This window comes from Ailuropoda melanoleuca, chromosome 6 (assembly GCF_002007445.2).
Source record: "Ailuropoda melanoleuca isolate Jingjing chromosome 6, ASM200744v2, whole genome shotgun sequence".
Classification (NCBI taxonomy): domain Eukaryota; kingdom Metazoa; phylum Chordata; class Mammalia; order Carnivora; family Ursidae; genus Ailuropoda; species Ailuropoda melanoleuca.
In genome coordinates, this window is record NC_048223.1 from 77487251 (window position 1) to 77513378 (window position 26128).

Consider the following 26128-nt stretch of genomic DNA (forward strand, 5'->3'; position numbering starts at 1 on the left):
ACTATGGGATATCAGGCTTTCTATGTTTGGTGGGTGCTTTCATCTTTTTGAACAGGCTCCTGAGAACCGTTTTGGCCTGGTCATTCCCACTGACTTCATTTGAGGGGCAAGTTTCTCTCAGTAGCTGGGTGACCTCCAGGTGACCTGTGTGGACCCTGCTCTTGGGAAATGAAACTCTCTGTCATCTCTCTATTTGCATTTCCTCCCAGTCTCCTTTGCAGGCTCTGGAATTTTGCTTTTGGAGATGTGTCATTGAGGTTTTCAACCCATTGTGAAAGAGTAGGCTCAGGAGTTTAGATGGGGCACCTGTCTTTCACAATGATCCTAGCTTTCACACTCAAAAGGGAAAAAGTTAAGTGTATCTCAAGTTTTTCCTAACTTCAGTCCGTGGTTCACTGCATGTTCTGCTCAGCTGTGAATCAGCCATAGTTCTCCATGACCTCACCTTCCTCTAACCTAATCTCTTTCCTTATTCTCTCTCCTTTGCTTCTAGCAGATGAGAAATAGCAAAAAAGAGGAGCAGGCCTTACAACCTCAGTGTTTTTCTGTGTTTGGAGGGGAAAGTTATCCATCATTTAGTAAATAGGGGTTGCTGAGCTTTATTTTGTGCCAGTGCCATTGGGAGATGCTTCCTTTTAAAAACAACAAAAAAAATGTGGTCAGTTGAGTTTTTCAGAACTAGGACGAGGCACTGGGGGAGATAATACAAGGGAAATGGACCTGGTCCCCACTGTGTACATTCTTGTAGCTGTCTCAGTTTTATGCTGATCTGGAAGGAACCAGACTGTAACGGGTGCTGCAAAACGTAACTCTCAGAATGAAAGAAAGTAAACAAAATTAGTTCAGCCAAAAGAAGCTAAGTACATAATGACATCAGAATGAACAAGAAATGTTTATTTTTAAATCTCATTTTGCTTTTGTTGTACATTTACCTGGTTCAAAAATCAAAATGCTATAAAAAGATATACATGACAAAGCTTACTTCCGACCCCATCCCCATCCACTCTACTTCCCCCTACCCCTTAAGAGTGATTGTGTTCATTAGTTGCAAGAATAATTAGAAAAAAAATTTCTACCTTGACCATGGAAACTGGTAGCTAGAATTTTGGTTATTTTTCAGGTTAGTAGCATTGTGCATCTTTCACTGCTCGACCATAAGCGGTGAATTAATCAGACCTCGTGTCTGTCTGTGGCCACTGGGTCCCCATTCTGTTTTAATACGTGGTATCTTTTACCTCCTCTCGACCCTACCAATTAAGAATTAACTTTGTCTTACCATACTTGTTTCATGCTTCCCCACTGGTGCAGTTTTCTCCTGGAAAGTGATGGTTCCTCTAGAAAAGTGGGGGAAGAAAGTAAGTGGAAAAAATTTTTGGTAAAAGTGCGTCTTGCCAAATAAGTTAAGTTTTAAAAGAGGCAATGCAGTAGCTGATTATTTTACCTTTCATACCTACATTCAGATTGCAGATTTGCACATTTAAAAGTACTTAAACACCTCGTTTTGTTTTGAAAATAACAATTTTCCCCTCCTGAAATCAGTCATCAGATAGTGATCATTAAAAATTAATTTAGTGTACATTATGAAACAAATGAATTTGTGAATTAAACACAATTCTAATTCTGCCCTTTGTAAATTTAGCAATCTATACTTAATCTCTCTCTTATTTTTTTGGTATTTTATTACTTGTTTCTTGATGCATGCTGAGAATTAAGAGCAAGTGGGAAAAATTTTAAGCTAAGAATTTTTTGAACCCTATGTAGGCGCTTCTGCAAACCTCACCTTGAGTCATTACTGCTGTTATTCAGAATTAGTTCTTGTGGTGGATTCCTGCCACTGTGGGCCTAGGCTGGTGGTGGGGTATGTGTAGTGACTGACTCAGATGTCTTGCGCAGAAGATTTCTGTACTCTACCAAAGAAGGAAATATTGGTTAGAACGTGTGAGCCTATAATGCTTGCTCTTAACTACAGACAACTGAGGTTTAAGGGTTGATTCTTATTTCATTTTTGAAAAAATAAGGTTGTATGTGAATTTTTTTTATTCTTAGAATGAAAATGAAACACGATTTAAGATTGAATCAATTAATTACACTGATTCTACTTTAGGTGTTTTATTGTTATTACTGAAATATAGTTGACATACCATGTTCTATTAGTTTCAGGGGTACACAGTGATTTGACAATATGTGATCTTCTTAATGAGTCTTATTTTATTTTAGCAGCTAATGCAATAAAGGACTTATCTCTTGGAGTTTCAAATAAATAGTTTATTCAGGAGTTTATGATATTTTAGCCCCTCCCCTCAAATTGGAGAACGGCCCATAATGTTAAAACAATTGACATTTCTCTTCTGATCCAAGTGATCTTTTAGTTGGTACATCTGATTGTATGCACATAGGTGGCATTGAATTTTAGAACTGGGAAGGTATTCTTAGAGATGAGCAACTGAAGTCTGGGAGGGGAGGTGTCAGTGGGAAAAGGGAGGGTACGTTGGGCAGCGAACAAAGGGAGTCCTTAGTCCCATACTGAAAATTTTCTAGAGCCTGGCATTGTAGGACCTCACTTTTTCTACCGAAGTTCCTTTTGATTATCTCTAGGAGGAACTCCGTGGTTCTCAGTACGATTCAGTGTTCTTTAGATCTAACTATATTGCATTTTAGAAGTGTTTCGGTTCCTGGGAGAGCATGTAAAAAGGAGTTCTTTTAAGGTTGTCCTTCCACCTTTTGGTGTGTGTGTGGGACAGTGCCAAGCCAGTGTGTTTTTTTTATTTAAAACCTGAACTCCTAAGAGTTTTACTCTTAGGGACCTTGGGGGAAATGCCCAGGTCCCTGCCAGGTGTCCCCAAAGCTGCATGCCTAGATATGGTCTTTTTTAAAATTAAAAAAAAAAAAAAAAAGAACAATAACAAAAACCTAGAATAGAGATTGGTGGAGACTTTTCTCTTTCCCAAATTTGAGATTTTACAGAGAAAATACTCAAATGAAGATTTATTTCTCTTGTGTTTCATACCCAGATTGTACTGTGGGTACTTAGGTGTGACATGGTTTAACTGAAAGCTTTGTGGTACATTGTATGGTTGACCACAGGGTTATGGTTATTTTTACTTTCTATAAGTGTACCTCAAAATTGACTTCTAGTCCTAGTTGTTCAATGAATTGGTTTGTAGCATATCCAGTATTAATATACTTCTTACGCTGCTTATGACAATTCTGTCAATTCCATAATAAAAACAGCCCTTCTAAAGAAGTATATACAAGATTCTTAGAAGACCAAAATATTTGTTGCCATGGACATTTTTATTTTCATAGATATGACATTAAAGCGTAATATGGTTAAATGATTATTAAAAACTTGCTCTGTTTCAGGAAAAAATCGAAGGTGGTCCTTTCAACTACTGTTTTAAATTATCAAAATTGTCTAAAATTCATGCTATTAAAAACTTTGGTAACTAACTGAAATTCCCAGTTTAAAAAACGCAGCTTCATTTCAAATTTGCCATGGGTAATTTTTAGGGGAAAGGGCGCACCTCTTAATTTTAACTTACTGGTGTCACATCATCTCCCACTCAGGAGTAAATTACTCACTTCCTAAGAATTAGATTCTTTCCTTGAAGGGTGGTGGCCATTTATGCTTTATTAGGGAGAAAAAAAAGTAATGATTTTTGAGGATACTAAATAGAGCAAAGCTACTTTTTCCATCATGTTTCAAATCATTTTTGGGCAATAAAGAATAAAATGAGTCATTTTGGGTAGTGAGGATTAGGATTTTGATTTCTAGAGCTTATTTTCTGGTCAGTATTAACCAAAGCCAAAATCAACAAGGCAAAGTCTTGCTGACTATTACAGGAGGTTAGAAGAATCTTCAGTAACTCTTTTTGGTAAAAGAAAAAATTCATGAGTTTCAATTAGTATAAAATAAATAGGTTTGATGTCAGCAAACCTGAGATCAGCTGGGTTTGTAGGACTAGGCCCTTGTTTCTTAATTTGTAAAATGAAATTATATTTAAATTTGAGGTTCAATGAAGTAACGAGGGAAAAATACCTAAAACAGAACCTAATATGCAAGAAATCTTCAGTTAGTTTCCAAACTAGTAGCCTTGTCTCTTTTTGATTTTTTTTTTTTAAGTAGGCTCCACATCCAGTGTGGGACTTGAACTCATGACCCCGCTATCAAGAGTTGCATGCTCTACTGACTGAGCCAGCCAGGCTCCCCCAAACAGTAGCCTTTAATGCTAGAGTAGACACACAAAATATTTGATCTTTGTTCCCCTTGAATTCAGATTTTTGAAATAAAGTCAATCTCCAGTTTTTTTTTACTCTAAAAAATGTGTTAGAGAAATGTTAATAGATTTTAAATTATTTTTACATGGATATAATATCTCTTTAGAGTATGCACATACTTCCCTAGTAAGAGATGGTGAATTTTTTTTTTCCTCGACCTAGACAAAGTCCTGTAACTTGTATTAGACCCTAAAGGCTATCTAATTCTCTGAAGTTGGGAGTTGCATGAGCCTCTCTTTAAACAGGTATTGATTTGGGCCTTGCTAATCTGGAATCAAGCTAAAGCTGACTTTTAAAGTCAGGGTTTGCTGTGCAGATTAATGTAGGAGAAGATGGAAGAGGAGTAGATATTTAAGCCATTTGAGAATGAAAGCACTTAAAAAATGCCATTTGTCTACTTGGACTAACTACAAATGGATTTCAAAATAGATACTCCCTGCCTTCTATTGAGAGATAGCCTCCATAATTCCATATAACTTGATAATAAAGAATAATCTTATTTACATTTTTTTCAGTAATTCATTTCTCTTCAGTTGCCGTGACTGAGAATTTGCAATTTAGAGCCTTTGATAGCCGAGGTTAAAAACAGTAGCACAATCTGTATCTGTTTAGATTGGGAAGGAGGAAATCCTTAAGCTGAGAGTCCTTATAGTTTCAATAGGTACGTTGGAAAAGCTGTGGTCAGGCTGCTGACCTTATGCCTCTGAGCGCTGCCTGCCCTTATTTTGTCCTAGTGCTGGGTTTTGTTTGGATTAGAAGTGGGGTTGCTCCTCGTGCCCCCGTGTGGAAGAGTAGTGATACAACACCTTTGAGAACCCTGGTTTTGCAGGACTGGAAAGTGAAAAAAAGTTAGGGATTCAGGGCATTGCCTAGAGTTTCAGAGGTTAACTCTGTGCTTTGGTCCATGGAACGCTGTAAGAGCCAGTTCCCTAGAGCAAAACGGAGTTTGGCTGTCTTTTTATTTTGTCTTTTCTTTTCTTTTCTTTTCTTTATTTTAGAGAGAGACAAAGAGAGTATGAGTGGGTGGAGGGGCAGAGTGAGAGGGGGAGAGAGAATCCCAAGCAGACTCCGTGCTGAGCATGGAGCCTGACACAGGGCTTGACCCCAGGACCCTGAGATCATGACCTGAGCTAAAATCAAGAGTCAGACGCTTAACTGACTGAGCCACCCACTCATTTGTCTTTAAAGGTGTTTAAATAGAGACTTATGAGATAGCCAGCCTGTCAGTTGTGAGGGTGGACACATGGGTATTTACTATATCGTTCTTTACATTTTTCTATATTTTAAAAACTTCATCAAACACTTGGTGTATTTTTAGTCTGCTTCAGCTTTTCATGCTCTGTCCTGGGTTTAATGCTAGCCATTATGAATCCTGATTGTAAACAAGAAACTGAGACCCACTTACTTTATCCTGCCTCTTCTCCCGGGTTAGGATGGTAAGGGAACTCAGAATGAGGAGGATAAGGAGGATGGTAGGGAAGGCCAGAATGACACTTTTTTCTTGCATTACATGGAGCAGTTTATTTGTGGAATTAAAACTAAATTGCTACATTAAAATTTTCACTTTTTTTCCAACCAGTAATTCTAAGTTTTTCAGATTAATTAAGTATAGCGAAGCATCATCCAGTGTTTGTGTATTTCAGAGCAAGATGTAAAAGAACTGTGATTTGTGGTGCCACGTGCTAATGAGGCTTCCCGGATGCAGGGAAGGCTGTGCCAGGGCTGCCGTAGATGAATGTGGAGTGGAAGGCTGATAATGAGGCATGTGACAACAGGGCTTTTTCCTACTGCAGACATGAAGCATCTCATGGCTTGAGTGATTTTTACCAGTTTGCACAGTTTAGCAATAGAGAGACCAGAAAACAAAATAGAATTAACTGAAGATTTGCATGCACGATGCTGCATTTTTGACATAAATAAGCATTCTGGTGTGATGAGAGTATTTTTAAGGCTGTTGTAGGACTACCTTAGCTACTGTATGTTAAGTGCTGTAACTTTTTCTCTGTCTTACTTTGTATCATGGTATCTCCATTTTTGCAAAGAAAATAATTGTTTTTCTCTTCAAAAGGACACTGAAGCCATGAAGAGAGCATTGGCCTCCATAGACTCCAAACTGAACCAGGCCAAAGGTTGGCTTCGTGATCCCAGTGCCTCCCCAGGTAATTCTCTGGTTCTGCTTTTCTGATGGATACAATAAAAAGCTAAAAATCAAGCAAACAAAAGAAATAAAGAAAGAAATCTTCCCATAATCTCATAATTCTGAGGTAACTACTACAACATTTAGGGGCATATTCCATATTCTGATAGTTTTGACTAATTGAAGCATTACTGGTCCTTAAAAGGATGAAGGACAAAGACTAAACACCTCTTATCATGGAGTAATTAGCCAAGCTGAACCGAGCATTCTTTGCCAGATTATTGGTTCACTTCTCTGAATCAGAAAGGTAATTATTTTGAATAAAAACTCTTCTAGTTCCCATTGGGCAGATTTCCATTTATGTCAACAAAGTACTTAATTAAGCAGATTAAATGATGATGATGCCAATAAGAATTGGAAAGCGAAGTTGACTTATGTAAAGACCCAAATGGGTTATTGAGCTAGTTTTTATGGATTTTCTAATCTAATATTCAGTTTTAGATTAATATTTGAATGAATGTGAAAAGCCTAATGGAGGTTAGAGGTGCTAAGTAGTATTAAGTGAGTAGAGCCTGTTTTCATCATCCATATTCTTACCACAAGCTGCTTATCATCTCCAGATGGATATGATTCCAAGGATCTTTTTTAGAAGAATCTGTGGTTGAAACCTCACCGTCTGGTTTAAGGGCACTGCTTGGCTGTTAGTGATCAGATGTATTGTCTTCTATTCACTTGTCGTTTAAAATCATCCATTCCTTCATGAATGAAATGACTTGTAAAGCATCCTTCCTAAATAATTAATGCATCAACAGTGTAGATATTGAGTATCTCTTTATTTTAGGGGATGCTGGTGAGCAGGCCATCAGACAGATCTTAGATGAAGCTGGAAAAGTTGGTGAACTCTGTGCAGGCAAAGAACGCAGGGAGATCCTGGGAACCTGTAAAATGCTGGGGCAGATGACTGATCAGGTGGCTGAACTCCGAGCCAGGTAAAGTTCCTCTGCACTTACCCAAGTTAAGTAACGGATCGGATGGAACTCCTGACAGAGTGATTAAGAGAGCAAGTCTCTGCCAATTTTACTGTGTTCTTTTTGACTAAAGGATAACACAGATTATTGTATTCTATTCTTTTGAGATTGAAGTGAACTTTTCCTTTGATACACTCTTAAAATAGGCAGATGCTTTATAGTAAAGTTGAAATTGAAATAGAAATCTGGTATCTTAGTTTCTAGCCATAGGCTTATGATGAGTAAGGGGTGGTGGTAAAGTCTGGCATGGGTAGGCATATCTTTTATGAAGAATGGGTAAAAAGAAACATAAAGAGTGAAAACACTGGAATTATTTCACATTGTTTAAAAAACTGGTTAAGTAGGTTATCATGTAAGTTGGTTATTTCTAGGCTTTTTTGAGTTTCTATTTCATCATTATTCATTTGGTTTCATAATTCTTTTACCTACTTCAGGACTTGACTTTTAAAACTATCCCCCCTGTAAACTAAATATATATAGTCTGCTATTAGGAAAACTCAGTATAATATAGGCTTCTTTGGAACTCATCCATAGAGTTGAGGAAGTTCTAAAAGATCCTTATTTTTATGCAATTTTATAATATGGGCATTAGGGAAGAATTGAAATGTGCTGACATACTGGTGTAGATGAAGTTTAATTTGGCTTCAAGAATGTCATGAAACATCTTGAGATAATTGGAATATACAGGGTCTCCATACAAACAGGCCTCAGAAACACCCCTTGACATGTTGTACACTGTTAGACCTGGTTTCAAATGTATTAACAGAGTAGACTTAAGAATACAGTTCTTGGGGCACCTGGTTGACTCAGTTGGTGGAGTGTGCTACTCTTGATCTTGGGGTTGTGAGTTTGAGCTTCACGTTGGATGTAGAGGTTACTTAAAAAATATATATGTGGTTCTTTTTTTTTAAAGTTTATTTATTTTTTAGTGATCGCTACACCCAGCGTGGGGCTCGAACCCACGACCCCAAAATCAAGAGTCGCACACCTCACTGACTGAACCAGGCAGGTGCCGCAAGAAAATAGTTCTTAAAGGAGTGGTTCTCAGCCTTTTTTGGGTCAAGATAATTTTTATAATCTGATGAAAACCATGAATCTGTATGTAAAAAGATGCACATAAACGTGCCCGTATAATATTATGTATAATTTCCAGAGGTTTGTGGATTCACTGTGGCCCTGGAAGCTCCAGGGGTTTCGGGTCAAGAGTCTCTACCTTGTAGGGAGAAGGAATTGCATAAATAAATGTGATCGCATTGAGCTCAGTGAGCCTTTTTCTCCTGCTGTGAAACAGTCTCCCCTGTCATGAGCATGACAAGAACTTTACAGAAAGGACAAAAAGAAGTTCTGTTCCCATTCGGAGAAATGCCAATGCAGCTTGACAAGACTCTTGGCTCTTCTAATTTCTCACTGCTGGCTCTTTTGTCTGCAGCCTTTTCACAGTGTGGTAGACAGTTCTCACTTGGAATTCTCGAATACACAGTTGTATGTGTTTAGAGAAAGATGAATTTGAGCAAGAGAACAAGGTGGTTGCTGTATGGGATCGACCGTAAGTCTGTAAAGAGAAAAGGCTGGAACAGTGATGAGGAGCTGTGGGCCTGCTTCACACTGCAGCCTGCAGTTTCCTTTCCTGATGAAAGATTGGAAAGCTATCTCCCTGTTAGCCTTTCTTAAATATGCCTAGCTATTTAACATTTCCGTGGCTGAGACTCAGCAACAGTTTCCTCATTGATAAGCTTCTTATCAGTCATCTACGGTTTCTAGGTTGTAAGGATCGATTTTTCCTCCCATGGGACTCAGTAAACGTTTATTTTGAGTGAAAAATTATGTGGCCCATAAATATTTTTACGTTTTCACAGTTGGACTTTTTTACTAAAAAGGTGTCTTATCATGAGTTACTAGCGTTGAAGGAAAAAGCATATTAAATCGTAAAAGGTCCCAAAAGTCTTCCGCTCCTCTGCACATAAAAGGGAAGCCTCAAGTACAAATGAAAGGTATCTATACCTTTTATATACCTGGCAATAAATATTATTGAGTTCATTATTTCAGATATTGGTATAGATGAAAAATAAAGATGAATTTTGGGGCGCCTGGGTGGCACAGCGGTTAAGCGTCTGCCTTCGGCTCAGGGCGTGATCCCGGCGTTATGGGATCGAGCCCCACGTCAGGCTCCTCTGCTATGAGCCTGCCTCTTCCTCTCCCACTCCCCCTGCTTGTGTTCCCTCTCTCGCTGGCTGTCTCTATCTCTGTCGAATAAATAAATAAAATCTTAAAAAAAAAAAAAAGATGAATTTTAAGAGGAGAGATAAATGAATAACAGATCCATGCTACTATTAAGAGAAGCAATGATGGTTTGGAGTTCTTCCTACAGTCAGAAGCTCAGGTTAGGAAGATAAGCCCTGTCATTCTACGAACTGATAAAGTTACCACCCCATCATGGAGAGTTTACCAGGCTGAGTGATTTAAGAAAAATCTGATCTTGTGAAAAGGCGACAAATCTTACTTTGTTATGACTTGGAAAGTCTCTTCCAAAGCGAAAATGAGTATCTAATAATGTATATCATTTTTAGGAGCCTACCACTTCTGAGAGAGGCAAACAGTAAAATTAGGTCTTCAGGAATTTGATGGGGAAAAAACAAACAGTTCCTTATCAACAGTGCTTTTTTCCCCTCCATACCAACTGGTTTTGATATTTATAGATTGCACAGGAGTGGAAGGTAGACATTTAAGATTATTAGGTTTATTATAATAATAATGACAATTCAATAACAGTAGTAGTTATATATTTGTATTGCTTTATTGCCATAGTGTTTTCAGGTTTATCCTTTTGCTTGAAGCCACTCTGTTGGGTAAGCAAGCGAAGTACTGTTTCCTACCCCCCTCTCATTTTATAAGTTAGAAAGCTGAAGTCCATCATAAACAAGGTTCACAGGCCCCAAGAGTGAGGATTTGAACACAGATCTGCTTGGTCCCAGTGTGGTGTTCTTTCACTAACACTGTGCATGCTACCTCCTGAAACGTTTTCAGTGTATAGTTGCCCATAAATAAGACAGTCTAATGGGATTTTTTTTTCTAAAGCACACATTACTATGGTAACAAACCCTCCACAGCAAGAAGATCACAAGCACATTTTCCCCCTGAAGTTCACACTTGATTATGTAATCACCATCAAGAGGAGAATCGTTATTATCAAAATTTGCAGGCTGGTCTTTAAAGTGGTTATGCCGTTCCGGGAAGCTAATGCATATTTTTAAAAGCAAAGAGGGAAAGTAGATGGTTTAGGTGTTTTGCTTTATTTCTGTGTTTTCTCATGCTATCCCAGATTTACTGGAGGAAAGGAAAAAGACAAGCAGGTTAACAAAAATGTCATATTTGTGCATCTCATGATAATCTTGTCAGTAAGTATCTGAGAGAGTACAGTGACAACATCTGTTTTGAGCAGAGGACAAGGGGCCTCACCGGTGGCCATGCAGAAAGCCCAGCAGGTGTCACAGGGTCTGGATGTACTCACAGCAAAAGTGGAAAATGCAGCCCGCAAGCTGGAAGCTATGACCAACTCCAAGCAGAGCATTGCCAAGAAGATTGATGCTGCTCAGGTAGTAATGATGATTTTCGGGAGGGGTGGGAAGTAAAAGACAAGTGTTCCATAACTATCCCGCATCTCTGTCTGTCTCTCTCTTTGACTGTGGGTGGATAACGGGTGTTTCTAAGTGATGACTGATTCCCAGCAGTTACCCGTGTTAACACCTCTCCTCCCACCACAGGTTTAGACTCATGTTTATCTATATTTTGAAATAGGGATCTTTATTTTGAATCAAGTTAAAAGGAAGTACTCTGAGTACCAAGAGAGTACTATTAGTTCCTGGTATAGATCACAGTATATAAAAACTGTTCTTCATCTTGGAATTCCCCACTGTGTTTGGTCATAGCGATGTTAAAGGGTTAGAGTTTTTTGATGCTACTCTCCTGTAAAATGATTTTCAAGCATGTCACAGATAAACACAAATATTTGAGAGGTTGAATTAATAAGGTGTGATTAAGTCAAAGATAAGATAAAGCTTGTGAAAATATATGTTCTAATGGGGATGAAAAAAAATCACTTAAGAGAAGATGAAGGATGGATTTGACTTTACCTGAGATAAGAACCTGTATAAAACAATAAGAATCAGGGGCGCCTGGGTGGCTCAGTCGGTGAGCGTCTGCCTTCGGCTCAGGGCGTGATCCCGGCGTTCTGGGATCGAGCCCCACATCAGGCTCCTCCATTGGGAGCCTGCTTCTTCCTCTCCCACTCCCCCTGCGTGTGTCCCCTTTCTCGCTGGCTGTCTCTCTCTCTGTCTCTGTCAAATAAATAAATAAAATCTTGAAAAAAAAAAAGATAAGCAAATTGTTTAAAAAAAACAATAAGAATCAGCATTATAAAAAATCACTGGTGTTTCTTGTGATTACTTTTGAAATCTTTCTGATGGCCTTGTTAAGTTTAAAGAAATGTGGTCTATGAGGAGATCTCAGTGTGCTTCTTTTCTGTACCTGTGTGTGTAGAATTGGCTTGCAGATCCAAATGGTGGACCAGAAGGAGAAGAACAGATTCGAGGGGCTTTGGCTGAAGCTCGGAAAATAGCAGAATTATGTGATGATCCTAAAGAGAGAGATGACATTCTACGCTCTCTTGGGGAAATATCTGCTCTGACTTCTAAATTAGCAGATCTACGGAGACAGTATGTATAATTTCTGATATCGCCCTTTAATCTCTCTTTTCTTCCTCAGGCACATAAATAGTTGAATGCTGTAGGTTAAATGCCTGTAAGATGCTCTGCCCCTGTATTCTCGTTGATTCTGTGTGACATGGCTAGGTCAGTTACTACTTCTATTTTATTACTGACATAACTGAGGTTTAATGACTCATTGCTGATTACATGGTTTTAAATGAATAAATTTAGGATGCTAAGAACTCCTTTTTTGAGCTCTTGAGAACTTTTTACATTCTAAGCTGGGACTTTTCCTGCTATCTCATGTTTGCGGCATAACCGTTTCCCAGACATATGAGGAAAATAATTTTTGTGGCTATCTAAGAAAAGATTCTGTGGAGGGGGTAGGGGGTAGGCATAAGAAGACGCTTTCTTCTTTCCCTAGCAATGATTTCTTATGTAACAATTATAAAAGATCCTTAAATACAATGTCCTCACCACAGCTGCTGCTTTTAAAGACTTTCGTGGCATCCACTTTGATTATATAGAAAAGTGGTGTTGCTTTGCTCTTTTGATCGATATTTTTCTCTCTTAAACAAACAAACTGCAGTACATGCTAAAAGAACATTAAAAAAAGAGTACAACATCAGAAGTAAAACTTGCTTCTTCCCCACCTCGATTCTCCAGCCGCTTCTCCAGGGATAACCATAGTCAAGTGTTTTGTGAGATTTGGCTTTTCATGTAACTTGCACATTTCATTTCCTGTTCTTTCATGGGGGAGTACCAGCCTTTTTTCAGTGACTGGTACCTTGGAGTTCTTTCAAGTCTTGTATTGACCAAGAGGACAATATTGGTTAAGAAGGCACATTCCTGCCTACCTAGGACCATGAAATAGGAGATGGGTGGGAACAGAGTAGATACGCTTTAGGCAGGAGGTTGTGATGGAGACCAACTTAAATATTTAACAGCTCAAGTTTGATTATATACTGAGCTTAATCATTTAGAGATCACTGTTTTATACCCCAAATCTTGAATTTTTTAGGTGGAGAAAATAAATAATTTGACAATTGTAAAATATAATGTCTATACAGTTAGGTCTGTGTTCATTACTATTGTCTATACAGTTAGGTCTGTGTTCATTACTATTAACCCATGTATATAATCTGTTTACATTCTTATTAGTTTAAAAATACTCAAAGGAGAAAACTGTTTTAAAGACCCTAACACAATTCCATGTATGTACCAGGTACTCATTAATGTTTCTTAGTGATGAAGAGAGAATTGATGGTAGTGGTGTTAACGGCAAGCCTCCCTGTGTGGTCACATGCCATCATTACTTATTACTATAACATAGTAATAGACATATACATAGCTTCCTGGCAGTAGGAGCGGCCATGATCAGAACCACGGTAAATACCTTCTTTGTCCAGCTTTATAATGGAGAAGGTATAGAAATTTAAAGTCACAAAGGAGTTCTTTAGAGAGTATCTAAATTAGTCATTCTGGTGGGTAGACTAGTATTTTCATTTTTATTGGTGAGACAGATAAGATTAGCCCGAAGTTCTTTCTAAGTGGACATGAGATATAAAATGTGTCAGACTCTATATGTTCATAATGGTTAGAATCTGAAGTCTTTGGAGTAGGATTTTGTGGGCAGTAATCTCCCTTTGTGATATATAGTATGGTTTTCTTTTTATTTCTGTGTTGATGTTCTTGTTGAAGTTCTTTGGTTGCAAGGAACTAACTCAAGTAAAAAGTGGAAGTTTATTAGAAATAAGTAGAGGCATCTAATGGAACTGAATCATTTGAAATATGGCCAGGGCTGGTGGCAGCTGCAAGTTCCTACCGCCATCTCTTAGTAGCTGTATGGTACGCCGTCTGCTTCACTCTGTGTATTGACTTTGTTTATTTGGGTTCTTCATCTAGCTTTGACCTACCATGTCCCAGGCTTAGTAGGACTTTTAGTTCCACATCCACCACTAGTTGACTATGCAGTGTTTTTGAAGTATGAACCAAGGACAGCTTACCCCAGAATCACCTGGGAAGGTAGTAAAAAAATGTGTACCCTGAACCCCACACCAGCACTTAACAATCTGCATTTAACAATCTGCATTTAAAACTAAGATCCCGGGGCGCCTGGGTGGCACAGCGGTTGAGCGTCTGCCTTCGGCTCAGGGCGTGATCCCGGCGTTATGGGATCGAGCCCCACATCAGGCTCCTCTGCTGGAAGCCTGCTTCTTCCTCTCCCACTCCCCGTGCTTGTGTTCCCTCTCTCGCTGGCTGTCTCTATCTCTGTCGAATAAATAAATTAAAAAAATCTTTAAAAAAAAAATAAAAATAAAACTAAGATCCCAGCTGACTTTTATACACACTGGAAGTAGGTGCCTTGCTTGACTGTGGCCATGTTGTCTTTGAGTTAGATAACCAGTTCAATCCGTTATGGCAAGGACTGGGAATTACTTGATAGCAATGTAAGTATCTAAGAGTGAGGACTCGGAGGTCAGACAGAGTGCCTGGGTTTGGATCCTGAGTCCACCAAAGGAAGTGACAGGACCTTGGGTAAGTTGTCCAACCTTTTAGAACCTCAGTTTTGCTTTTTGAATAATGGGAATAATACTCGTACCTACCTCATAGGGTTGTTGTGAGGATTAAATAATATAAGAGTGTTTGCAATGGTACCTGTCAGAGTTGGGACTCAAAAAACTGTACTCCTGGGCATTGGGTGGCTCAGTGGGTTAAGTGTCTGCCTTCGGCTCAGACCATGATCTCAGGGTCCTGGGATCAAGCCCTGTGCCAGGCTTCCTGCTGAAGGGAGCCTCCCCCCCACCCCCACCCCTCGCTTGTGCACTCTCTCTCTCTCAAAAAAAATAAAAAGATTGTACTACTACTAGTTCTACAATAACTAGTTCTATAACTACTTCAACTACTGTTATACAACATACATGGCTACCTGGGCCCACCTAATTCTTGAGAGAACTAGCATTTTCCACGATGGCTAAGTGATGTTTGATTGAGCTCAGCTAACCAAGTGGTTGAGCTTGATTGAGGTAGACTGACTCAAACTCATATTTAATGTTCTTTTTTTTTTTTTTTAAAGATTTTATTTATTTATTTGACAGAGAGAGAGACAGCCAGTGAGAGAGGGAACACAAGCAGGGGGAGTGGGAGAGGAAGAAGCAGGCTCCCAGCTGAGGAGCCTGATGTGGGGCTCCATCCCAGAACGCTGGGATCACGCCCTGAGCCAAAGGCAGACGCCCAACGACTGAGCCACCCAGGCGCCCCCATATTTAATGTTTTAACTGGAATAATACAATCTGAATTTAAGTTATTAATTTCTTATTTTAGTGCCAAATAAACCAATCTCCTTCCAAACTAAGCTAATAATAATCATTAGCAATTTGTCATCTCATTAGCATTTGTATAGCAATTAAAACCATCTCAGTGTAAATAGTGTCTGTGACAGGATGGCTTTTTCTTTTTTCTTCTTTAGGGGCAAAGGAGATTCCCCAGAGGCCCGAGCATTGGCCAAACAGGTGGCCACAGCCCTGCAGAACTTGCAGACCAAAACGAATAGAGCTGTGGCCAACAGCAGGCCCGCCAAGGCAGCTGTCCACCTGGAGGGCAAGATTGAGCAGGCACAGCGGTGGATTGATAATCCCACAGTGGATGACCGGGGTGTTGGTAAGGCCATAAGTGCATTTAATCTTCATTAAACTGATCTCAGTGAAAATAAGCAAGTTGTTGATAGAGATCTCGTTCATCTGTAATTAGGTACAGAAGGGGTTCTTCATCTACTGATGAATAAGTCATTCTACAGTGGGACTCCTTTTCCAAATGTAGCCAACATGATTTGATCAAAAAGAATTAGCAAATAAATGATTTTGCTGCTGGCAAATAGAAAGGTCCTCAGGTTGGAATTGAAACTTTGAACTAATTATTTCCAGTCTATGTATACTGCCATTCTATTGTATTTTGATTACAGTCCTTAGAAAATACCCAGTTAAATGTAAGTTTTGAAAATAAGTAAGAGGCACTGAGCTGCCAAGGTTATTTTCATTTGTAAGGGCTCCTGCGTCACACAGTCACCGGTAGAATTGATAACCTAAGCTTTTGATTTTGGGGAGATTTTAGGGATGAATCTACAAGAATTTAGGTCATTTTATGATAGCAAGCCAGCTGAAGCTGAAAGATCTATTTACTGTATTTGTTGGATAAAAAGATAAATTTTTAAATTGGTGATTCCCAGTGTTGGGAAATCAGACAGATGTATAATTTACTGGGGGAGGAATAAATTGGTATAAATGTTCTGAACAGCAATTTAGTATTACATGTTAAGAGCTTTAAAAAAGTTCATACTCATTGACTTAGCAATTTGACTTCGAGGAGTTTATTATAAGAAATAATTAGGCATTTTCTAAGGAGTTACATATAAGAATGTATATAAACAACATAAAAGTTTAATAATAAGTAAATGATCAATAATTATAGTTAATATGATAAAATACTACATAGATTTTTAGATCATGATATTTTAAGAATATTCAGTGATGTGGAAAAATGCTCCCATTAAATAAAAAAAGTGAGGAATAAAATTTAATGTAAAGTATGATCTCAGTTTTGTAAAAGAGTGTATTTGTATAGGAATATGCAGTGCATTAAAAAAGACTGGAAGATTTGCAATAACATGGATAGATTTAGAAGGTATAATGCTAAGTGAAATATGTCACTCAGATAAAGACAAATACCATATGATTTCACTCATATGTAGAATTTAAGAAACAAAACAAACGAACAAAGAAATTGAGACAAACCAAAAAAACCAGACTTAACTACAGAGAACAAATTGATGGTTATTAGAGGGGAGGTGAGTGGGGGGATGGGTGAAATAGGTGAAAGGGATTAAGAGTACACTTAGCAGAGATGAGCACTGAGTAACGTGTAGAATTGTCAAGTCACTATATTGTACTCTTAAAACTGATATAACACTGTATGTGAACTATACTGGAATTAAAATTAAGTAAATAATTACAGTAGAATAATTTTTCAGAAGACAGGAAGGAAATGTTCAATTGTATCAATCTCTGAGGATTATGGGTGGATTATCTATTCTTATCTATACCTCTCTGAGTTTCCTAAATTTTTCTATTGTTAGGGGCAACACCCCCACTAAATGCTATTATTCTTTAAAAAACCCAGCAACGCAGTAGTTTAGCACGATGGCACTGCAGTTGCCTTCTCTGGGTCTATGGGAGTTACAGTGTTTTCCTCTGGATCCAGGTCAGGCTGCCATCCGGGGGCTTGTGGCCGAAGGGCATCGTCTGGCCAATGTCATGATGGGGCCGTATCGCCAAGATCTTCTTGCAAAGTGTGACCGCGTGGACCAGCTGACGGCGCAGCTGGCTGACCTTGCTGCCAGAGGGGAAGGCGAGAGTCCTCAGGCGAGAGCGCTTGCCTCTCAGCTCCAAGACTCCTTAAAGGTAGAACTTCGGAGCACGTATCATGACATTTCTCTACTTAACTGCTATTGACAAACTAGGGAGGGAGAGAGATTTTAAAAATATATAATTTCTTGAGTCTAGGGCAAGTGAAGAGTGGATCAAGGAGAATATAAGGAAGTCTAGAGCTTATTAGGAAAAATCTCACCTGTGTTTGACAACAGCTGAAGTTTTTCAAGTTTCAGTCCAGAGGGAACTCTTTTGTGATATCTGCTCCACCATGTGTCACCTGTACTTCTTTATTTGGTCCATATTTTTCTTCAAATGGACTCCCTTTTTAAACTTAAGTGGATCTATTTAAAAGAACACTTTATAATAATCCTGAAATCATGAGCCTGATGAGCTAGTTATATTTTTCCTGATATTCTTTAAAAGAAAACATGTAATTATTAAAATAAGAATATTGGCCTAACACCTAAAATCATTTCAGGTATCATGAGCCACATACCTTGAGAAACAGTGGGAGTGACTGAGACTTCTTTGTATAAATCCAGAAAACTTAGATTGGGCTAAGTATGATAACCATGAAAGGGAGCCTTTTCATGACTTCTAAGAATCCTCTTTAGACCCATGTTAAGAAATGGATACATAGACTAGTATCAAAGTTTTTCTAGAAACTTAACTGAAAAAACATGTATCAAAAAAAATTCCCATCCTTAATTTCTTTAATGTGAGAAGATGCTTAGAAATTTGGCAGTGCACCTACCAAACAATCCTTACCATTTCTGTGGTCATTATCAGGCTCCTCCAGCATTGGGAGTGGTGAGGAACTCTGTTTCATTTCAGTGTCGTCTTTGGGTTCTAACCCCTGAATCTCAGTGTCATTTCTTAGAAGCCACCAAGAAAGGAAGTAAGATTTCTTGTTGGGTGGAGCAATCTCCAGAGAAATGTGGGTCCTGCCTTACCTTCCTACTAGAGGTGAATCTCTTAGAGGGCAGGATTCATATCTTACACCTGGTCCAGGCTGGCTCAGTACTTTGCACAGAGTTGATAGTGAAGACTTACTGAATGAAAGATTGAATGAATGGATGAATGTGTCACGGAAGTGAGGACATTGGCAGATGTGCTTTTTGGACATTTTTGGTAATTTTTATTTGTAAACAATGTTTTTAAGGATCTGAAAGCCCGGATGCAGGAGGCGATGACTCAGGAGGTGTCAGATGTTTTCAGCGATACCACAACTCCCATCAAGCTGTTGGCAGTGGCGGCCACTGCACCTCCTGATGCTCCCGGTAGGGAGGAAGTGAGTATCTGAGGTCTTTCGTTTCGTCTGTTGGCCAGACATGTGCACCCCCCACATCTGTTTGTGTATTTGTAAAGGTAAAATGTGATTTCCGTGTACATTGGGGGCAGTGGTTGGGAAATTGTGGATGAAGGGTAGAGGAGGGAGGGCCTTGCTCCCTCTTCCTTAGTCACCAAGTGACTCAGTCAGGAACGTCTGTAGGACGTGTCTTTAGTCGTAAGCTGTAGAAGCTCTGCCTCTCAGAGACGAAGACAAATGGGTTTTCTTTTTATTGTGTAACAAGAAACGTGGAGATGGGTAGCCCTTGATAGTTTCGGCAGCTTGAGACATGAGAGCTGGCATGTCTGTGATTTTCTTGGTCTTTTCATAATGGTGTGAGACAGCTGTTACAACCCCACGCATCACGTTCAGGGCAGTAAGAAACAGGGATAGGGCACTCCAGTCCCAACTGTCCCTTTTATTAGGACATTTTATTCTCAACACAGAAGTCATTCTCATCAAATGATTTGATGTCATTCTTCTACTTAGCCCCTTCTGATGGCTCCTTCCTGTCCCCGAGTGAAGCCACAGTCCTTACAATGACAATAAGACCAGTGATGTGCTTAGGGCAGCACTCCAGGAAAAAAAGCTAAAACCCCAAAAAACCCTAATTTGTCATGTTTGTTTATTTCCATGATGTAAATATTCCCATGATGGCTGTCTGCATGTGGGGTCACTGAACGCAGACTTGGGAAGAGATGGGCACATTTGGCTCTGAGGAGCTGGTGGGAGTTGTGACCGTGGCTTCAGCACCCCACTGCATCTAGTTCCCTCCTACTTCTCTGACTTCAGGTCCTGCCATCCTCACCCCTCACGCTCCTTGGTCTGCACTGATGGCCTTGTGTTGTATTCCCTGTCTGCCCTGTGTATATTTACCGTGTTCTAACCTTGCAGCCGTTGTGCTTGTTCTCTCTGTTCCTCCCATAGAGAATTGTTTGTATTGTTCATTCCCTTTCTTCAGCTCCTACTGAAATGTCACTTTTGGGTCACTGCCTAAGATACAACTCCACCCCCAGCCCCAGGGATTTCCTAATCTCCATATCCTACTTTTCTCCTCAGCATTTTTCAACATTTGACATGTTTACCTCACTTCTTGTTTGTCTCTCTTCCTCACATTAGCATGAAAGGCCATGCAGGCAAGGACTTTGTTTTGTCATACTTTATTCCCAGTTCTTTTTAAAGATTTTATTTATTTGAGAGTGAGTGAGAGAGAGCACGAGCGTGAGCATGAGCGGGGGAGGCGGAGAGCAGAAGGAAAGGGAGAAGCAGGGCCCTCACTGAGCAGGGAGTCCAGCTTGGGGCTTATTACCAGGAACCTGGGATCGTGACCTGAGTTGAAAGCAGATGCTTAACCAACTAAGCCACCCAGGTGCCCCTTTATTCCTAGTTCTTTGTAAAAATTTTTTATTTTTTAATTTAAATTCAATTAACCAAACATATAGAACATCATTAGTTTCTGATGATTAGTTCAGATTAGTTAAGTAATTCATGACAGTTGCATATAACACCCAGTGCTCCTCACATCACATGCCCTCCTTAATGCTCATCACCCAGTTACCCCATCCCCCCACCTACCTCCCCTCCAGCAACCCTCAGTTTGTCTCCCATAGTTAAGACTCTCTCATGGTTTGTCTCCCTCTCTGATTTCTTCCTATTTTCCCTCCCTTCCCCTATGATCCTCTGTGCTATTTCTTATATTCCTCATATGAGTGATACCATATGATAATTGTCTTTCTCTGATTGACTTATTTTGCTCAGCATAATACCCTCCAGTTCCATCCATGTCGATGTAAATGGTAAGATTTCATCCTTTCTGATGGCTGAGTAATATTCCATTGTGTGTGTGTATCTATCTATCTATCTATCTATCTATCTATCTATCTATAGATATATATATATATATACCACATCTTCTTTATCCATTCATCTCTCGATGGACATCTTGGCTCAGAAACAGACACACAGATCAATGGAACAGAATAGAGAACCCAGAAATGGACCGTCAACTCTGTGGTCAACTAATCTTTGACAAAGCAGGAAAGAATATTCCCAGTTCTTAAAACAATGCCTGACACATTGTTGGTGCTGAATGAATGAAAGTGAAGGCTTTCCCAGAAATCCTCCAGGAGACTTTTGCTTATGTTTCATAAGCTGCTCCAGCTGCAGCGGAATCTAGGAAAGCAAGTATTGGCAGGAAAGAAGAAGGGGTTGTTGGGTCAGGCACCTAAGACCAGGTAGAATTGGCGGGTGGAGGTTTGTGTAATTATTTGCTGATGACCCCTATTTTCTTTCTGTAGCCTAGGTCACGGCACAGTTCAGTTTATGGTCCCCTTAGACTAGGGTGATTTGCCATTCTTTTCATTCCAGACTGCTCTGAGTTTGAGACTATTAGAGCAAGGTCTCTGCTGGTTCATTGGTATGTCAGCATATGTTGTCCTCCTAGTCTCTCTCTCGGAAATTTGTGAGTTGCCATTGAGTCTTCCCACACCAATAAATAACTAAGGCAAACTAATTTGCCCTTACAAACATTTCTTGAATCCTTTACATCTTCCATTCACGTTGCTCCAGCTGTAGTTCTGATCCTTGTCCCCTGCTGTCTAATGACTACACAGCTGTGATGGGTCGTCTTTGAATCTGTCACTAGGCCACCAATAAAATAAGAATACAGATTTGACCCTATTTTACTGCTAAGCCCTTCAGTGGGCCTTCCCTTTCTCATAGGATAAAGCCAGAGTGCTAGAATCTGCTCCTAATACTCTCTCTGTATCTGTTTCCCACAAACCCCAGCCTCTCAGTTCATGCCCAGCAGTACTTAATTACGTATAGTTTCCTGCAGACTCTGTCCTCGCCCTTCCATGTCTTTGTTCTTTTTGTCTCTGTGTAATCATCTTTCCCTTCTTCTTTTTTGGCTAGTTCCTGTTTATCCTTTATCCTTTTGTCCTTTACTTCCGGGATAGGTTTAAGCGCCTTTCCTTATGTTCCCGTGATAACAGTGCTTAGCTTTAGATTGTACGTAGTACACTCTATTGTAAGTATCTGCTTATGGGCCTTTTTTACATCTCAAGGATGTGAACTCCTGAGATGCAGAAATTGTGTTTTATTTATTTTTGTATCTTCAGCGCCTCCTCCAGGGTCTGGCACATAGTAGGTGCTCAGTAAATTTTGACTGAGTGATGAGAAAAGCAGGCTAAGCAGCCAGTTAAATCAGAGGGAGCAGCAGACAGGGCCGGAATTGGGGTGATTAAGTAGGGTAGGCGAAAGCCCTGTAGATCCAGGGTGTGGGAGGCCAGCCAAGATAAGAAACAAGGACTGAGGCTAGGAGAAGGGGACTCGGCGATCAGAGATTTAGACGGAGATTCTGAGCATTAAATAGCAAGAACCCAGGTGACTGAGCTGTAACAGGAGGCCAATGTGGGGAAGAGACTTGAGTGGGTCAACACAGCACCCTGGCAATGCGACTGGAGCCTGCTGTTGGGCCAGGAGACCTTTAGAGCTTTAGAGGTGGTCTGCCAGGAGCTCGAGCTGGTCCCCGAGTAGGGCAGGCAGACCCTTAGGAGGCGGCAAAGAGAGGATGGATCCTCCAGGTACTTTCTGACATGCTCTGTGTAGAGTATAAACCTGACCCAGTGGTTTGGGATGCCTTGCGTTTTCAAGTATTGTTATCCAAACAAGTGACAGAAGGGCTTTTGTCATTTTATCTGAGTTAAATAGTCCCCTTCATTGGACTCCACCTTGCATAATAACCGCGTCAAAGGAAAAGCTAACTTTTTTTTAAAATTTGAGAGGTGAATGAACAATTCAGTAGATGGTTTTTTGTATTCAGGGTATTAAACATCAGCCTTCCTTGCCCTAGCGTCAGGCCTGAGTGTGAGCACCAGCTATCGTTTTTCCTATGGAGGTCAGGGGAGAGTTTTTACAACATTAATGGTAATGGATATGTGAGGGATGCTGCTTGAGGAGGCTGGAGTTCAGCTTAGGACTGTCGATATTCTTGAGATTTTCATGCATCCAGCCACCTACACTGGAGCCCGGAGTGGGTTTGTCTGTCTTCTTCAAACCACAGGATGAGACTTTGGGGAATAGGGATTTTTGAAGTCCTCACATTCTGTGAACTCCTTGTTGCAGACTACACAGTGCTGTGTGTCCTGTCTGCACTTGGTAAGCATCGTGGAACTGAAATTCAAGGGTTTGTGGGTGTGCGCGTGCACGCACGTGATGCTATGGCTGACCTCTGAGGAGATGGAACAAGGCCAAGACCTGGCAATCGCCACATTGTTGTCGTATTAACTAGGGTTTGATGTCATCTTTGAAGTCTTTGCTTGAGCAGTTGCTGCCTCTACTTAGATGTTTTTCTTAGGCTTCCTGACTCATTTTATTGAAATAAGTTTTGCTAATGTGTTTGTTTTTTCCTCAAGGTATTTGACGAGAGGGCAGCTAACTTTGAGCACCATTCGGGAAGGCTTGGTGCCACGGCGGAGAAGGCAGCTGCTGTTGGAACTGCTAATAAATCCACGGTGGAAGGCATTCAGGCCTCAGTGAAGACGGCCCGAGAACTCACACCCCAGGTTGAATTTTGTTCACTCTTCATTGTTTTAGTCCTCGCCATATAGTGTTCAGTAAAGGTCAATTACAGAACAGTTTCTCTGCATTTTTGAACACTTTCTGTACGTTGTCATGAAAGAAACACACAGTGTCAACATGACTTTTATAATGTTTTGGTTTTCTACAATGATCATAGATTACTTTTGAGAGTAGAAAAAACTGGTAAAGCAACCCCTGCACACACGTTAGTGGGGAAAGAGACTTGAGTGGGTCAACCCATAGTTAGGGAAAGATTTGGATAATTCTGAGAGGTTAGTCTGTTTTGATTGTACAGCTTATGGATTTCCCCACGTCTCTTTGAGGTTGTGTTCGTAGGTTGTTTTCTTTTTTCTACTTCATTCTATAACCAAGTTATAGCCGGTATGCTGTGAACAGTATACTGGAAGAGTGGGAACAAAAGAAAACAAATGGGACAGGAATTAAAGTTCTAATATGTGATAGGTGTTCTTAAAAATACCAGTTCAACATCATTTAGTCTCATGTTTGTACATTTTTTCTAATCAAATTATAGAAAATTCATTTTTTCAATTGATTCAGCCGATACGTATTACATACTTTTGGTCCATCAGGAACCTGCTAGGCTGTGCACATCTGTGATACTGGCTTTGGTGGGAACTTGCAGGAAAGGATGGAAAAAACCCCCACACCTCTTTATTGTTTATCTTTTGCCCACATGGCGTGTTAACAAATTAGATCCTCTTGAAAAATCATACATATCCAACTTTTAAAAAATGCTTCCACAAAATATGAACATGTGTAACTTTCTTTAAAAACTTCCGTAAAACATGCAACATAGAACATAGGTATTTCTGTATAAAACAGATTTCTAAAAAAGAGAAACAGAAAACTAAAGATACCAACTACAGCAAGAGTAAGGATTTTGGAGACAGATCTGGACTTGAATCCTCTGTGAACTTGAGTTTTCTCATCTGTAAATTCCTTCCTAATGGATATTTTGGAGGGTTAAGGGGGTATGTGTATAGCCTGTAACTTAACCAAATACTCAGTAAATGTCAGTTCCTTCCCTAACTGCTGTAACTGGTTCTCTGGGAGCTCTTGAGCAAGTCACTTACATTTTCTGAGTCTTGGTTTTTGTGTCTATAAAGTTGGAGAAATTACCCATCCTATTTCATAGGGTTGTTGTGAGGATTCAGTAGATAATGGATGTGAAAGTACTTCATTAACTGTAGGCAGTACTTTTTTATAAATATTCATGAATTTCACTTTAAAGGTTTTTTTTAGTATTTTTCTTGGTGGTGCTTTTTAAGATGAAGAGTCTACGTTAAGGGGCGCCTGGGTAGCGCAGTCATTAAACGTCTGCCTTCGGCTCAGGGCGTGATCCCGGTATTCCGGGATCGAGTCCCACATCGGACTCCTCCGCTGGGAGCCTGCTTCTTCCTCTCCCACTCCCCCTGCTTGTGTTCTCTCTCTCGCTGGCTGTCTCTCTGTCACATAAATAAATAAAATCTTAAAAAAAAAAAAAAAAGAAGAGTCTACGTAGAGTTAAGGGTTTAAACATGTCAGTTTTGTGTATGTTCTGAAGTATCAAGTGAATGCCATTTCCTTTGTCATTCTGTTACCTTCTCAAAATCAGGCAGTGACTGCAGAACCTTTGGTACTGGCCCATTTGGGTGAACTATTTAGGAGACCAAGTCTCCTGTGTTCAGCCTGAAAAGACTTGTCCATTTTTGGCTTTCTAGTGCCATCTGTAGGTGGAGAGGGGAAAGCTTTGCTGAAGGTTTGTATTCCAGTGGAAGGGTGCCCTGGGGTTTCAAGGTTGTTTTCTCATTGACAGGTCGTTTCAGCTGCTCGCATCTTACTTAGGAATCCTGGAAATCAAGCTGCTTATGAACATTTTGAGACCATGAAGAACCAGTGGATCGATAATGTCGAAAAAATGACAGGTAGAGTTGTGTGCAAAGTTCTTACTGTCTGGTCCTTGAGGAATGAGTTCTGAGAAACTCAAGCAGGCCCAGTTATGTTACTCAGCTGTAATTGGATGAAGGGGCGGTCATGTGCCCGACTGTGTACTTGGCCCTGATTAAGGCCTCTGAGCAGCAGCGGCTTCTCATTCAAGCCTTGCCACTTTGTTTGAAGAGAGGCTCTTTGAGTTTCTTTTATTTTAATGCTGCCCTCCCTGTGTGATGTTTATTGTTACAGCTCCTATCTTCTATTTGAATAGTGCCTTTGCCCAGTCTGAGCCAGAGTTTGGTTTCAGAGGCTGGGAGGCGGTGTTTGTGGATACAGTAAGCGTCCCTGTCATTTTCAGTTGGTTCGTATTTCAAGGAACCACAATAGCTACCATTTAATACAACTTGTCTCAGAGTTTCCTCCAACTTACCAACTACGTAGTTTTTTTTTAAAAAAAGGAGAAACCAACCGCCAACAGATGTGTGTCTGTGCTAGTGAAGTGGCACCTCCGAATCTTCTTGGCGCTCTGTGGAGGGCGGGATAGCAGAGGAGGGAAGCGATGAGGAACGCGGGCTCTTTGGCCTCCCTGCGGAGCCTGCCGTGACAGGGTCCACAGCAGCCCTAGATGAAAGTGGAGCTGCTGCGGTGTCGGAAGAGAGGTGACAAGAAGCGGGCGGCCAGGGTTATTAGAATCCTCCTCGTGGCTCATCTTG

General features: G+C 40.1%; 1 protein-coding gene across 2 annotated transcripts in view; it reads left to right on the forward strand.

Moving 5' to 3' along the window:
• The window catches only part of VCL (vinculin), a 106015-nt gene that overhangs the window by 65979 nt on the left and 13908 nt on the right, over positions 1-26128 (forward strand). For both annotated transcript variants that reach the window (XM_002920392.4, XM_002920393.4), the window contains exons 7-15: positions 6347-6437; positions 7257-7404; positions 10883-11036; positions 11980-12155; positions 15616-15806; positions 17403-17602; positions 18735-18863; positions 23318-23467; positions 25300-25408. In XM_002920392.4, coding sequence (XP_002920438.1) covers positions 6347-6437; positions 7257-7404; positions 10883-11036; positions 11980-12155; positions 15616-15806; positions 17403-17602; positions 18735-18863; positions 23318-23467; positions 25300-25408 — 1348 coding nt within the window. The remainder of the gene's footprint in view (positions 1-6346; positions 6438-7256; positions 7405-10882; positions 11037-11979; positions 12156-15615; positions 15807-17402; positions 17603-18734; positions 18864-23317; positions 23468-25299; positions 25409-26128) is intronic.